We start from the raw sequence: 16,897 nt of genomic DNA, 5'->3' as shown, positions 1-16,897 counted from the left end.
CCAAGTGTCTTTCTGGGAAAGCACATCACTCACTCAGTCTTTTTAGTCAGATAAAAGTATCCTCGGTTTTCACCACAGCTGTAAACACATTTGAAATCTCTTTTTGGCACGCACATGCTCTTGAGTGCCAAGCAATTTCAATTTGGCATTCTGAATGACAAAAATCATAGTTTATTAAACATTATAAACTAGGTGGTTCAAGGCCTGAATGCTGATTGTCTGCCAGCCGTGGTATATCAGACCATATACCACGGGTATGACAAAACATGTATTTTTACTGCTCTAATTACGTTGGTAACCAGTTTATATAAAGCAATAAGGCACCTCGGGGGTTTGTGGTATATTGCCAATATACCACGGCTAAGGGCTATAATAACTGCCATTAGCCGTGGTATATTGGCCGTATACCACACCCCCTTGGGCATTATTGCTTAATTATACAACAAGTGGTTTGGAATTCCCATTGTTAGAGCCTTTCCTGCCTGTGATATACTACACAATATAAACATGTCCAGTACATTCATAAAACGTGCCATTGTTTAAGTCGTTACCTAGCAATGCACTACTACTACTACTACTACTTTTACAGATCCACTGTCTCATCTGCCCAGACATGCAACTTATAAACTTGATCACTGTAAAAAGTATCTAGACATTATCTCCGACATTTGCAACATTGTTGTAATATTGAAATTCAGGCAGGCTGCTTTTCTCAGCCACTCGAAATCATGAATCTGCATCATTTTTATTGATATATACAAAGGAAAGTAAATAGAGAGACAGGTAAAATTAAATGAAATGCAGCTAGTTAGCTGTCTTTCCAGCTTCAGTATGAAGTGATTGTGTTAGCTGTGTAATTGGCTAGTTAGCAAGTGGGGAATGAGCCTCCATAGCAAACATTTTTGTTTGTCATAGCAACCTGCAAAGTTCTGGAACTATCATCCAGCGCTTGGGTAGTTTTGCTTTACATGGCAGTCAATACAAATAGAACTAACGACCAGAGGATGCCTGAAATAGCACTTAGTTGAAAAACTGATGGTTCAGGAAATAATCTAGATTTTTTTAATGCTGGTAACCCATTTTATAAAAGCAATAATACACTCGAGTCCATATGTTATGACATTTTTATCATGGCTGTGGTGGTCTATCCCACCCTGTTTCGCCCCGTGGCTATGACCACGTCCCAGCCATGATAAAAAATTCATAACACATGGCCTCTCATGTATTATTGCTTAAGTATAAAATCAGACTTGAGACCTTGAATACTTCTTGAGCATAATTTAGACTGCCAATCATATATATTTAAACTTGTTTTCCTTAAATTATTTTCTAATCCAATATGATGAAATTGTGTCTGTTTAGGGAAATAACAGTAATTGCACAGTAATAACAGGTAGTTGCACTCACAGGTAATAGTAATAATGTATTAATAACAAGTTACTACTAATGTTATTAGTAGTAAAAAATAGCCACAGTAGTGCCAGCAGCAGCACTCGTCAAATACCTTTAGCAGCGGTATGGTGGGCGTTGCAATGAGTATCATTAGTTTAGTGGGCCAAATGTGTATTTGTATTTCTTTCCCAGTCCCTTCTCAACCGACCGACTTCAAAGGGGAAGCCAAATCTGAAACAAGTATACTGCTATCGTGGATAGCCCCAGCACAGACCGGACAAGACAATCAAATCATGGGATATGAACTTCTCTACAAGAAGGGGGATGACAAGGAGGAGGTAAATGGTTTCTCATATTCAAAAAACAGCTATACTGCCCCAAATATATCTTACGTCCAATGGTACACGTTTTCTTGAAGTCCTAAACTGATGACATACCATTTTCTCAACAGAAACGCATCAGCTTTGAGCCTACCACCACGTACCTGCTGAAGGACTTGAAGCCCTTCACTACTTATACTTTCCAGCTAGCCGCGCGCAGTAAGCACGGTATCGGGGCCTACACCAATGAGATCTCCGCAGAAACCCCTCAAACACGTAGGTCCTCTTCCATGTCTCAGCTCTGGCCAGACAGTTTACCACTGGATGTGGAAACTCCTTGGAGAGAAATACATTCTTAAATTTTCAAACGCATCTACCTTTGCCAATTTAGAATTGCATCCGCTAATTCCAATACCTTTTGCCAAAAACAGGTCAATGACATGATAAAAAATAAATGTCATCGAAAGAGATGGATAACTCTTAATAAAAATAAATGTCATCGAAAGCGGTGGATGACCTTGAAAATGGACTAGTTCTGCAACGATTGGAGCTGAAACAGTGTGTTTTGTTGTCTACCTGGCAATGCACCTATTCACTTTGAAATGGCTGCATGGACAGAGTTCAACAGACAAGGTCAAACTATATACAGAATCTACTCCTCTTCAACACCTTTGATGTGCAAAACATCCCAATCCAAAATAGAGCTTTGAATTATTCATGAAAAATTATATTTCCTATTTATCTGACTGTCTGTTGTTTTTCATTAACGGAAGTGCATGTTATCCCGCTATTGGAAGCCTTGTCTCTTGATTTTGCATGTAAGCCACGTCAGAGTATTTCCGTATTGAGACTGAGCTTTCTATGGAAATAAAATTCTGCCAATTTTATCTGGAGGTCAGAGGGGTTTCCCTTTCTCAGTAGCATAATTGGTGATGCCAACCCCTTAACAATTTTTTTGTTTTTACAAACAATTGGATGGACTACAAATTCCATAGAAAGCTCAAAAGCAAGTAGTATCACTGAAGATAGAGAATTACCGTATTACCACACGATAAGACCTCAGGTTTATTGAAATGATAAAATTGATCAAGGCACCAAATTAAAGCTAAGTACAAACAAGTAGTGTATTGACTATTAGAAAATAGAACATTACATTCCAAAAACTGATTTGAAATATAACTTTTTTATATATTTAAAATAAACCGGAGGTCTGTGCAAGACAAAAAGGCAGAGAACAGGTAGGTATTAAGTTCAAAAAGTCCTAACGCGATGGGAGGTACCAAGAAAAGATGTCTGCATGCCAATGTGTTGAGACTTTCAAAAGTCAGGCATATCACCTTGGGAAGTTCTCTTTTGTACGATCAGGCTTTTACCACAAACCAACAGGCTTCGGAAAGGTTGGTGACCAATACAACTTTTTACACCTTGCTAGAGTTTAAGCATCAACCTTTATGTTTTTGGATTTGTGGTAACTGCTTGGCAAATGTATGATATTTGTTTGGAGTTTATTAGGATTTTATGTGATCAAGAGTACTTTTACTGAGCAGTCATTTGATAAGTTTATATGAAATTTGGGCTTAGTCTTGGTTATAAGCCGAAGATATGAATCCCTAGAGTGATAATCGTTTTTAGGAAAAAATGTCACATTTTTCATTTACAAAGGTAGGTTACATGTTGTGAAGGTGTACTATTATCTCATGACTACCCCATCCATACATCGTCATTGTGTGTCTTTTTATTAATTGAGTTGACCTTGTTTGAAAAAGTGTTAGTCTTTTGTCTTTGCATTTTGTCTCATCTTGATTGTGAAATCTCATTGACTTTTGATACCACTTCTTTGCAAACATTGTTTCAGTGCTTGTGCTTCGTCCTCATTTTGTCATATTTATTTTCCCTTTCCCTTTTCTTTATTGTTTGTTCGTTTCCACCACCCTCATCCCAACCCAAAAAAACTTCAACCTACCTGTGAAACCCCTCCTCGAAACAAACAAAATCAAACAAAACCCCAACTAAAATGGTTGATCCAATCAAACAAAACCCTGCTCCTCTTCCTATCCACTCCTACAATCAGAGCCCTCAGCTCCACCTCAGGATATCAAGTGCTCTAGCCCCAGCTCCACCAATATCCTGGTAAGTTGGCGGCCACCTCCTACGGAGTTACAGAATGGGATCATAGTTAAGTATGCCGTCCAATACGCCGCCACTGAAGGGGAGGACACCACCACCCGAAAAATATCCGACATCCCTCCAGAAAGCTCCCAGTACCTCTTGGAAAACTTGGAAAAATGGACGGAATACCGTGTGACAGTGACTGCTCACACAGATGTGGGTGAAGGACCTGAAAGCTTACCGCAACTCATCCGCACCGAGGAGGATGGTATGTTTTTCCAAAACCGCTGCCCCCGTTGCAAATCCAGTCTGCCCTCTAACCTCTAACCCCCTTCAGATACTGTCTAACAGCATCAACAGTCCCTCTGACCTAGCATCCCTCTCTTCTTCTTCCTCCTGCTTCTATCAAAGTTGGCAACACTCCTAACTCTCATTATGAGCCCACTTTTACTAACTTCGACCACTTCTGTGCAACTTTTTTTTACTAAACAGACTGCCCTAACTTTTTTGTAAAGCTCATTTAACTTTTTGTCCGTATTTTTCTGCCTTTATCCCCAAAAACTCAATTTCAACATATGGTATGGCATTTTCTCCTGCATCGAAGCACTTCAGGCCTTTGACTTCCAGTCCCAAACTGTCTTTTTTTGTATGAGAAAAAAAACTTTTGATTTTAACAGTTTTTTTTTTAATGAATTTGACTAAATGTGAAGTTATGGACAGTGGAAAGGGAAGGTTTATTTTTTTAAAGGGCCAAAAAAACAACACATTTTTTAAAATATATATTTTATTTAACTTTTTCTTCACGCTTCATAGCCAAAATTCTTGCAGGGTGCTTCAAGCTTTTGAAGCATCCCCTTTGGCTCCTCTTTTCAATTTTAACAAACACATTTTTATTCCATGTTTTTAATCCACTACTCCCATTTTTGAATGTTTCCAGATTAGGTCAATTGTCAGACCTGTTTTTGGGGTTGTTTTTCTTTTCCCTTGCCATTGTTGAAATATTGATATCATACAGTGCTTGTTGCCGTATGCTCCCCTTTTGTAGATTTTTTCCCCCCAGCATTTTGCTCTTTGGAGTTGGCCAGACATTCAAAGGGGAGAAGGGGTTCTCTATAATCTTGACCTTCTTTCTTTTATCCTATGGTGTTCCTCCAGTTCCCAGCGGCCCGCCTCGTAAAGTCGAGGTGGAGACTGTCAACTCCACGTCAATAAAAGTAATCTGGCGCTCGCCGATGCCCACCAAGCAGCACGGGCAGATCCGAGGGTACCAGGTGCACTATGTCAGGATGGTTAATGGGGAGCCCATGGGACAGCCAGCCATCAAGGACATCTTGATTGACGATGCGCAGGTAAGCACCCTCCTCCTCCGCCTTCCGCCCAAAACTCGCAGGTTCTCTCACCTTGAGAAGTTCTCTGACACAAGGACAGAGCATAAGAGTCACACCTGCCAGAGTGAAAATACAAGGATACGCTACTCAGCCGTATAAAGTGTTGTTAAAACCACACGTTTTTACGATATGGTTTAAACCTGATGACACCAATTAGTTTTTCTCAGGATCTTTGAAACTGAGTCACCCATTGAGTAAATATATGATAGATACACATTCATACATTTGTGTGCATTTATAGGAATAGACCTACGCAGTATGGGACTCACCATCTGTTACTCTCAATATCTAGTGGAGACAATCACAGGAACTACAGTGCATTCGGAAAGTATTCAGACCCCTTGACTTTTTCCAAATTTTTTACGTTACAGCCTTATTTTAAAATGGATTAAATGGTTTTTTCCCCCCACATCAACTGAACACAATATCCCATAATGATAAAGCAAAACCCTTTTTTTTTTATGTTTGCAAATGTAATATAAAAAAAAAAACAGATATCACATTTACAATACCTTGCGAAAGTATTCACCCCCTTGGCATTTTTCCTATTTTGTTGCCTTACAACCTGTAATTAAAATAGATTTTTGGTGGGTTTGTATCATTTGATTTACACAACATGTTTACCACATTGAAGATGCAAAATATTTTTTATTGTGAAACAAACAAAAAAACTGAACTTTTCACCCCCCAAAGTCAATACTTTGTAGAGCCACCTTTTGCAGCAATTACAGCTGCAAGTCTCTTGGGATATGTCTCTATAAGCTTGGCACATCTAGCCACTGGGATTTTTGCCCATTCTTCAAGGCAAAACTGCTCCAGCTCCTTCAAGTTGGATGGGTTCCTGCTGTTGTACAGCAATCTTTAAGTCATACCACAGATCCTCAATTGGATTGAGGTCTGGGCTTTGACTAGGCCATTCCAAGATATTTCCCCTTAATCCACTCGAGTGTTGCTTTAGCAGTATGCTTAGGGTCATTTTCCTGCTGGAAGGTGAACCTCCATCCCAGTCTCAAATCTCTGGAAGACTGAAACAGGTTTCCATTAAGAATTTCCCTGTATTTAGTGCCATCCGTCATTCCTTCAATTTTGACCAGTTTCCCAGTCCCTGCTGATGAAAAACATCCCCACAGCATGATGATGCCACCACCATGCTTCACTGTGGGGATGTTGTTCTCGGGGTGATGAGAGGTGTTAGGTTTGTGCCAGACATAGCGTTTTCTTTGATGTCCAAAAATATCAATTTTAGTCTCATCTGACCAGAATCTCTTCTTCCATATGTTTGGGGAGTCTCCCACATGCCTTTTGCTTATTTTTTTCTTTAAGCAATGGCTTTTTTTCTGGCCACTCTTCCGTAAAGCCCAGCTCTGTGGAGTGTACGGCTTAAAGTGGATATATGGACAGATACTCCGATCTCCGCTCCAATCTCCAAGCTTTGCAGCTCCTTCAGGGTTATCTTTGGTCTCCTTGTTGCCTCTCTGATTACTGCCCTCCTTGCCTGGTCTGTGAGTTTTGGTGGGCGGCCCTCTCTTGGCAGGTTTGTTGTGGTGCCATATTATTTCAATTTTTTAATAATGGATTTAATGGTGCTCCATGGGATGTTCTAAGTTTCTGATATTCTTTTATAACCCAACCCTGATCTGTACTTCTCCACAACTTTGTCCCTGACCTGTTTAAAGAGCTCCTTGGTCTTCATGGTGCTGCATGCTTGGTGGTGCCCCTTGCTTAGTGGTGTTGCAGACTCTGGGGCCATTCAGAACAGGTGTATACATACTGAGATCATGTGACAGATCATGTGACACTTAGATTACACACAGGTGGACTTTATTTAATTAATTATGTGACTTCTGAAGGTAATTGGTTGCACCAGATCTTATTTAGGTGCTTCATAGCAAAGGGGGTGAATACATATGCACAAACCACTTTTCCGTTTTTATTTATATAAAAAAATTTGAAACAAGTTATTTTTTTCATTCACTTCACCAATTTGGACTATTTTGTGAATGTCCATTACATGAAATCCAAATAAAAATCAATTTAAATTAGAGGTTGTAATAATGCAACAAAATAGGAAAAACACCAAGGGGGTGAATACTTTTGCAAGGCACTCCACATTAGTATTCATAGCATTTATTCAGTATTTTGTTGATGCACCTTTAACAGCAATTACAGCCTTGTCTTCTTGGGTATGATGCTACAAACCTGCATTTGGGGAGTTTCTCCCATTCTTCTCGGCATATCCTCTCAAGCTCTGTCAGGTTGATTGGGGAGCGTTGCTGCACAGCTATTTTCAGGTCTCTTCAGAGATGTTCGATCGGGTTCAAGTCCGGGCTCTGGCTGGGCAGCTCAAGGACATTCAGAGACTTGCATTGTCTTGGCTGTGTGCTTAGGGTTGTTGTCCTGTTGTAAGTTGAACATTCACCCCAGTCTGAGGTCCTGAGCGCTCTGGAGCAGGTTTTCATCAAGGATCTATCTGTACTTTGCTCCATTAATTTTTGCCTCAATCCTGACTAGTCTCCCAGTCCCTGCACGCTGAAAAACATCCCCACAGCATGATACTGCCACCACCATGCTTCACCGTAGGGATGGTGCCAGGTTTCCTCCAGACGTGACACATGGCATTCAGAGCTCTGTCAGAGTAACCATCGGGTTCTTGGCCCTTCTCCCCCGATTGCTCAGTTTGGCCAGGCGGCCAGCTCTAGGAAGAGTCTTGGCGGTTCCAAACTTCTTCCATTTAAGAATGATGGAGGCCACTGTGTTCTTGGGGACCTTCAATGCTGCAGACATTTTTTGGTACCCTTCCCTAGATCTTTGCCTCGACACAATCCAATCCTGCTCTATGGACAATTCCTTTGACTGTGGGACCTGATATAGACAGGTGTGTGCCTTTCCAAATCATGTCCAACCAATTCAATTTATCACAGGTGGACTCCAATCAAGTTGTAGAATCATCTCAAGGATGATCAATAGAAACAGGATGCACCTGAGCTCAATTTCAGAGTCTCATAGCAAAGGGTCTGAGTATTTACATAAATTAATATTTATTTATTTATTTTTCGTCAATAATGTCTAAAAACCTGTTTTCGCTTTGTCATTATGGGGTATTGTGTGTAAAAAAAAAAAATAATATAATTAATTTCGGAATAAATCTGTAACGTAACAAAATGTGGAAAAAGGGAAGGGGTCTGAATAGTTTCCGAATGCACTGTATGGGGAATTAATTGAAATGCGATGAATCACACATCCTTAAATGCAATGGAACTGACATAATCGACAACTTACTGGTGGTCAGTGAATAACATCTCTTAGGGGTAAAATCATCCGTCAGTATATGTGTCTTGTCTGTGGCTTCTCCTCTACTTCTCTCTCTACTCTACTATCTCACTAGTGACCGCTGACTCTGTACTTAGCCTTTGTTTTGTTTTCTCTCTTCTTTCCTCTCTCTCACATCTTAATCAGTGGGAATATGATGATTCAACTGAACATGTGAGTAGATACAGAGACCTGATACAGAGTTAATCCCATTCCCCTGCATGCTCTGTGTCTCCTCTGTTCCTGACCTTCGCATGGTTTTGACTGTATTGAACCTCACATTACCTCCTAACTGTTCTGAATCCAGCTAAGACAATGGAATGGCTTGACTAACAGAAATCCATAGCCAACATTACAAGGCTATTCATGAATGCTTAGCGGTGTTGATTATAATAAACAAGATTTTCGAAAGGGGACCTAGTTTCAAAAAGATAATCCTGTATGTTACCATTGGTACTGCACTACTTACACCCTTGCCTTTTCAATTCATGGAGTGACCTATGCTGACACGTCCACCAGTCCAGATTGTTTGCATGGAGCGAAGGATCATATGCATTGAGCAAAGAATGGTGGACTATATAGTGGCAGGACAGATTTGTACCAACCATGTTCATTGCCAGTCATTCACTAATTAGTGAGCTGATATCTGTGAGATAATGTCCTCTGAATTAATTACAGCATAAATGCATGCACAAAAATATGACCCCCACCCCGCAAAAATGGCCAAATTGCAGCACAATCCCTAGCAAGAGTTCTAAAAAATCCCTATTATTCTAATCTACAGGAAATGGTCATCACAGAGCTGCAGGCTGAGACTATGTACTCAGTTGCCGTGGCAGCCTACACGACAAAGGGAGACGGAGCTCGCAGCAAGGCCAAGCTGATCACCACCACTGGCGCAGGTAAGGGAACTGTCATCACTGACAAATCTCCCCCTGCCCCTCTGCTAATGTACCCTGTGATCATCCCAAAATGCATTTGTGCTGCAGAGAGCTGTGAAAATTGCACCCAGTGAAAGGAAGCAAAAAAAATGCTAATCGACCTTTCCCCCCATGGCTATTAAAGTGTGAATGCGGCTAATTGCCACCTCAATTATGACAACAATTGTAATTCCGCTCAGCTGCCGCTTTGACATTGGAATGCTCACAGGGGTTAAGGAACTAATGAAAAAATCAGGTGGGGAAATAGGGGAAGAAAAATACTTCCGAATTAATGGCAGCCCGACAGTCTGTTCTGCTCTCATTGGTTTCTTTTGAGAGAGACGCATGACACAATCCAAATGGCAATTCAGAAATACTTTGCTGTGTGTGTTTGACATATAATTGCGCTGTCGTCTAATCTCGTCTGTAAAGCCTTCCACCTGCCTCCACCGGCGTACAGATACAAATGGCTAGTGTGTGTGTGTGTGTGTGTGTGGGGGGGGGGAGATGGGATGGGGGGATAGGAGCCTTCACTCAGTAAAGGCTTCACAGGTATGCCATATTGGTTAGGTATCAAAGCAAACAGCATTAGCATTTATGCAAACAGGGTGTTAGCTATCTACTGCTCCCTTGGTGGGGTATGACTACTCATGAAGTCATAACCCTTTACGCTGTTATGAGTAGGAAAGGAGATCAGATTTTGCTGTCATGCATTATGGCTTGGGTTGTTTTGGGATGTCATCATCCTCTCATAATTGTCATAATGTCTGTTGGATATTGCTTTTAAAATGCTATGGCAGTTTGAATGGTTTCTTTGCATGGTATTTGTATTAAAAATTGTGTTTTGTCACTGCTCTTCTCTTAGTACCTGAAAAACCACGACTCATGGTCAGCCCCACCAGTATGGGCACTGCCCTTCTCCAATGGCACCCCCCGGCTTTAACCCACGGCCCCCTGCAGGGCTACCGCCTCCGCTTCGGCCGCAAAGATGTCGACCCTCTGACCATCATTGAGTTCCCAGAGCGTGAGAACCACTACACCACCAAAGAGATCCACAAGGGGGCATCATACACCTTCCGCTTGTCCGCCCGTAACAAGGTGGGCTTCGGCGAGGAGACGGTCAAAGAAATCAGCACCCCTGAAGATATGCCTAGCGGCTTCCCACAAAGCATTGTAGCCGAGGGCGGCACTACCACCACCATTCAGGTGAGCTGGAATCCACTGTTACTGGCGGAGCGCAACGGCGTTATCGTGAAGTATGCCCTGCAGTACAAGGACATCAACAGCCCTCGGAGCCCCTCGGAACTCTTCATCACCGCCCCGGAGTCCACTGTCACCCTTGACAGCCTCAAGGCAGACACCACTTACGATATCAAAATGTGTGCCTTCACCAGCAAAGGCTCCGGTCCCTATAGCCCCAGTGTCCAGTTCAGGACACAGCCCTTGGATCAAGGTAGGACCCCACCCCAATTCAACCTCCCGCCCACCAATCCAACTTCACCCCACAGCCACCACCAACAGCAACCACCTCGTCAAGCCATAGTGGCAGAAGAACAAACAGATTCATCCGATCTCAGGATTGTTTTAAAATCATCTGTATGTATACATAGCCCTCCCACCCCATAAGAAAGAAAGATATCATGAACAGGTGGAGTAAGTATATGTGTCAAATGTCTTGTCAGCCAAGCCAAAGGTGAGCCATTAGGTTAAAGAGCTGCTGTTAATTAAAAGGTAAGATAAAAGTAAGCTAAGGTAAGATGGGAGTACTGTAGCCCTGCTAAGACCACTCTAGTGCTGGTTTCAGACTGGTTGTAACGGGAAACATGTTCAGGTAAGAGGTTTGTTGCTCCGGAATCCATTAGAGAGGTTTGTTTGTTTCATGTCTAAATCATCTGCTCCCCCTTTCTTTCAGCAGTGTTTGCAAAAAATTTTCATGTGAAAGCTGCCATGAAGACAGCTGTGCTCCTCACCTGGGAGATCCCAGACAACTATAATGCAGCTCAGCCCTTCACAGTAAGAGCTTTTGTTATTTTAAACAACAATGTTTGAGGACAGCAATCCAGAAAATATTACTTGTTTCTGATTGGCTTAAAGGGCATTCAAGAGTGTGCATTATTTCCTGAAAGCAAAAGTTGAATTAAAAACATTATTGGCATTGTTGAATTCGATTTTCATAATAGCAAGCTAGGACTGATTGGTTTGGTTAGCTAAACTAGCAAGTCTGTTTGTTTGGTTAGCAAGGCAACTACTGTAGCTTCACTAAATGACCAAAAGTATGTGGATACCTGCTCGTCGAACATCTCATTCAAAAATGATGGCCTGGCTCGCAGTTGGCGTTCCACATCTTCCCAAAAGTGTTCGATGTGGTTGAAAAACAGCCCCAGACCATTATTCCTCCTCCACCAAACTTTACAGATGGCACTATGCATTGGGGCTGTTGGCACTGTGCAGTTCTTGTGCTAACTTTGCTTCCAGAGGCGGTTTGGAACTCGGTAGTGAGTGTTGCAACCGAGGACAGACGAATTTTGAGCTCTAGGTGCTTCAGCACTCGGCCCGTTCTGTGAGCTTGTGTGGCCTACCACTTCATGGTTGAGCCATTGTTGCTCCTAAACATTTCCACTTCAAAATAACAGCACTTACAGTTGACCGGGGCAGCTTTAGCAGGGCAGAAATTTGATGAACTCACTTGTTGGAAAGGTGGCATTCTATGACTGTGCCACATTGAAAGTCACTGGGCTCTTCAGTAAGGTCATTCTACTGCCAAGGATAGCATAGCTGTGTGCTCGATTTTATATACCTGACAGGAACGGGTGTGGCCGAAATAGCCAAATCCACTAATTTTAAGGGGTGTCCACATACTTTTGTATATATAGTGTATCTAGTAAACTTGCTAGCTACTTCAGTGAATTTTGAACCGATTTCTACCTGCAAATTAACACGTCTAGCGACAAATGTGTTCAATTATAGCCATGGTATAAAAGGGACAATCAACTCAGGGCTGTATGTGTTCTCTGGAAAATATTCCAACTCCGTGGAAGGTTAGTTCAACTCCGCTAGCAGGTCGTGGAACACACCTTCCACGTCATTCATTATTTTACATAGAATGCATAGCCCTTCGTTGATTATCACTTACATATAAATATCTTAACAAGCTACCGTATTGAGCAGAAGTTCAGACATGTCCCTGACTAAACAGACCTCAAGTGTCGAATTAGTGCATACCCTCAACATTCACACACCCTTTCCTTCCATCACACATCCAGATCCTTTATGATGACGGCCAGAGCGTGGAGGTGGACGGCAAGCTCACTCAGAAGCTGATCACGGGTCTGCAGCCCGAGACACAGTACTCTTTCCTGCTAACCAACCGGGGCAACAGCGCTGGCGGTCTCCAGCACCGCGTCTCCACCATGACCGCCCCTGACATCCTGCGCACCAAGCCCTACCTGATTGGCAAGACCAACTTGGACGGCAAAGTCACTGTAGAGCTACCCTCAGTCCAGACTTCGGAGAAAGTCAGGTGAGTGGCGGGGATTAAAACTAATGCTAACGCTAATCGCTAATTGCAGACTTGTACTTACAGAGCTGGCTATTTAGCCTAATTTGATTGCACTTAATTAATGTGTCTCGGTGGCTGACCTAATCCGTTTATTTACCTTCAGCTCATCTTTTGGTTCAATTATATCAGCATGATACCATTAAAGCTTACTTCTCCTTATTGCTCAATGTCACATTATCTATATAGTTGCACCTAATAACTGAAAGGAACAAGATTTTTCACAGATTTCTCACCACTTTGTTTGTTTGACAGGGTTTGAAAGGTCAGAACATCAGCACTGAACTTCATTGCTTTCTTTAGAATTGTACTCTGTATTTTACATTCATTGCATTGTATCAAGCCTGTTCCTCTTGTTCTCTCTTCCTCAACACAGAGAGGATGACACCATGAATTCTCCCATCCAATTTATCCCACTCCCCAGTATTAAGTCTTGTAATGTCTCTCCCTGACTTTCCAAATAAGCTCTGGGTTGTCAAAAGGCCAACATGCAGATCCAATTGTAGACTGGCATTTCAAACCCATTTCGGGTTTTGATCTTGCTGGATGCGCTCGGGCTCACTCTCCCCCGTGCCAGAGCTTAAGCTAATTAGCTTCCCATTAGCCTGCCACACTGCCTTCCTGGCTAAAGCTAGCTAGCACTGTGCCCAGCCAGGAGAAGCCCTCAAAAAAAGTCTGGCAGAGGCTATTATCTCCCTTGCCGCCCGATGGAGGGATGAAAATCCCTCTAATTCCAGCTCCTCTTCTCTCCCTCGCGAAGGGCTGCTAATTAGCCCACGGAGTCTTCAGCGAGGTGTGACAGTGTGCCCGACTTTTCTGATCATGCTTCAATTAAAAGACAAACATGGAAGAAAACCAACTCTTAATGGAATGATAACGGTCTAGCGTAACTCGCTAATGTCACAATCATTTGTTGCCTTTGTCTGTTGTCCTCAACACCTCCTACCCTATTACACCTACAGGATTAGTGGGAAGCTCCTCAACAAAAAGACTTGTTATGGTCCCCATGGAGGCTAAACATTGTTGTGTCTGAAGCGGAATGCTTTGATCTTGGTTTGTTTTGTCTAGACTCAGCATGTGACCATGTAAAAATGGTGCATTGTAAACGTATTGTTGAGTGAACTGACAATGACCTTGAAAAGCTTGTTGTTTTCTTACTTTCCCCTCTCATTTTCTAGGGGATACTACATAGTGGTGGTGCCTCTGAAGAAACAGCGCACAGGAAAGTTCCACAAACCCTGGGACAGTCCAGATGAGATGAACCTAGAAGAGGTAGGTACCACAACATAGTCCAATAAATGTATACAGATTCCAAAAAGTCCTTATTAAACATTACCATTCGATTCCTGTTATGTATATATGTATGTATGTATGTATGTATGTATGTATGTATGTATGTATGTATGTATGTATGTATGTATGTATGTATGTATGTATGTATGTATGTATGTATGTATGTATGTATGTATGTATGTATATATATATATATATGTATGTTTTTTAACTAGGCAAGTCAGTTAATAACAAATTCTTATTCACAATGATGACTCAATACTGAGTGAATTACAATGGAATTAACTTCAACCCAAATCCAGTAGAGACTGCCTAGGTCTCATCGCTCTCTCAAGTCTTACTAAAAAGAAAGGTGGTAGGAAGAACTCGGCTCTTAACTCTGCAGATAGGAGAGGATGGGGGTGGGGAAACCTCGGGACAGGGCTCGTTGATTGATGCAAATAGCTGCAGAGAGCATTATTCATATGGAAATGAGGTAGAACATGGAGTAGTCATCAAGTGCACTGCAACTCAACCCCCCCCCTTCCCACCCCCTCTCTCCCTCTCAACTGAAATTACCTTGAAGAGCTGCATCAGGCCTCTGTGTCTGTCCTTATTCAAGGGAAAGGTATCACATTGGTTATGCACAAAAGTACTTGACAACATTTATATTTAGCCGGTCTAGGTATTTGAGAAGCTTTCATGCACTGTGTATGCTCAGGTACATTAGTGGAGAAAGCTTACGTAAGGATTTTTCCGTCAAACCGTAAAGTGTGCATGCTCTTTGTGATGTGTCAAACGCATATAGACCGTCTCTCAGCTATGTTAATGGCCCTCACCACACCACACACTCACCTGCCTAACACATGTGAAACATTCCTAACACTCATAAGATACTATGGATGGCATTCAATGAATTGCAGTAAGTGGGTCTCCAGATAGCGCTTCCAGAAGTGTCTTTGGACAGCTCAGTGTTCAACACCATAGTGCCCTCAAAGCTCATCAATAAGCTAAGGACCCTGGGACTAAACACTTCCCTCTGCAACTGGATCCTGGACTTCCTGACGAGCCGCCCCCAGGTGGTAAGGGTCGGTAACTACACATTCGCCACGCTGATCCTCAACACAGGGGCCCCTCAGGGGTGCATGCTCAGTCCCCTCCTGTGCTCCCTGTTCACTCATGACTGCACAGCCAGGCACGACTCCAACACCATCATTAAGTTTGCCGATGACACAACAGTGGTAGGCCTGATCACCGATAATGACGAGACAGCCTATAGGGAGGAGGTCAGAGACCTGGCCATGTGGTGCAAGGACAACAACCTCTCCCTCAACGTGATCAAGACAAAGGAGATGATTGTGGACTACAGGAAAAAGAGGACCGAGCATGCCCCTTTCTCATCGACGGAGCTGCAGTGGAGCAGGTTGAGAGCTTCAAGTTCCTTGGTGTCCACATCACCAACAAACTAACATGGTCCAAGCACACCAAGACAGTCATGAAGAGGGCACGGCAAAACCTTTTCCCCCTCAGGAGACTGAAAAGATTTGGCATGGGTCCTCAGATCCTCAAAAGATTCTGCAGCTGCACCATCGAGAGCATCCTGACTGGTTGCATCACTGCCTGGTATGGCAACTGCTCGGCCTCCAACCGCAAGGCACTACAGAGGGTAGTGCGTACGGCCCAGTACATCATTGGTGCCAAGCTTCCTGCCTCTATACCAGGCGGTGTCAGAGGAAGGCCCTAAACATTGTCATAGACTGTTCTCTCTGCTACCGCACGGCAAGCGGTACCGGAGCGCTAAGTCTAGGTCCAAGAGACTTCTAAACAGCTTCTACCCCCAAGCCATAAGACTCCTGAACATCTAATCAAATGGCTACCCAGACTATTTGCCTTGCCCCCCCCCCTTTACACCGCTGCTACTCTCTGTTGTTATCATCTATGCATAGTCACTTTAATAACTCTACCTACATGTACATATTAACTCAACTAACCGGTGCCCCCATCACATTGACTCTGTACTGGTACGCCCCTGTATATAGTCTCACTATTGTTATTTTACTGCTGCTCTTTAATTACTTGTCAATATTATTTCTTATTCTTATCCATATTTTTTAAAACTGCATTGTTGGTTAGGGGCTCGTAAATAAGCATTTCACTAAGTTCTACACCTGTTGTATTCGGCGCATGTGACTAATACGATTTGATTTGATCCAGGACATACTGCTGTATAATTAAAATGCTCTTTCAAAGCACAATTCAGAAATCCACTATCTGCAATTGATCGAATCCCAACATAATTGTGAACGGAATGGTTTTAGCACCTTTTGCATTACTTGACTTTTGGTGTAATTAGATATGAGATGGCTCAAGTATAGATTCATATGCATAAAATAATTTACTTGTCACGTGTGCCGAATACAATAGGTGTAGACCTTACAGTGAAATGCTTACTTATGAGCCCCTAAACAACAATGAAGTAAAAAAAAAAATACGATTAAGAATAAGAAATAAAAGTAACAAGTAATTAAAGAGCAGCAGTAAAATAATAATAGTGAGACTATACACAGGGGGGTACCGGTACAGAGTCAATGTGCGGGGGCACTGGTTAGTTGAGGAAATATGTACATGTAG

General features: G+C 42.4%; 1 protein-coding gene across 47 annotated transcripts in view; it reads left to right on the top strand.

Moving 5' to 3' along the window:
* The window catches only part of LOC106608606 (receptor-type tyrosine-protein phosphatase delta), a 656,301-nt gene that overhangs the window by 577,750 nt on the left and 61,654 nt on the right, over positions 1–16,897 (top strand). For 18 of the 47 annotated variants that reach the window (XM_045721640.1, XM_045721639.1, XM_045721654.1 and 15 more), the window contains 10 exons: positions 1,585–1,730; positions 1,844–1,988; positions 3,784–4,089; positions 4,977–5,170; positions 8,666–8,692; positions 9,303–9,420; positions 10,304–10,891; positions 11,351–11,451; positions 12,702–12,958; positions 14,173–14,266. In XM_045721640.1, the coding sequence (XP_045577596.1) occupies positions 1,585–1,730; positions 1,844–1,988; positions 3,784–4,089; positions 4,977–5,170; positions 8,666–8,692; positions 9,303–9,420; positions 10,304–10,891; positions 11,351–11,451; positions 12,702–12,958; positions 14,173–14,266 (1,976 nt within the window). The remainder of the gene's footprint in view (positions 1–1,584; positions 1,731–1,843; positions 1,989–3,783; positions 4,090–4,976; positions 5,171–8,665; positions 8,693–9,302; positions 9,421–10,303; positions 10,892–11,350; positions 11,452–12,701; positions 12,959–14,172; positions 14,267–16,897) is intronic. The other 29 variants (XM_045721672.1, XM_045721673.1, XM_045721676.1 and 26 more) reach the window with 7 other exon arrangements.

This window comes from Salmo salar, chromosome ssa07 (assembly GCF_905237065.1).
Source record: "Salmo salar chromosome ssa07, Ssal_v3.1, whole genome shotgun sequence".
NCBI classification, from domain to species: domain Eukaryota; kingdom Metazoa; phylum Chordata; class Actinopteri; order Salmoniformes; family Salmonidae; genus Salmo; species Salmo salar.
The sequence above is the reverse complement of the archived record's forward strand: the minus strand, read 5'-3'. Positions and strand labels throughout refer to the sequence as shown.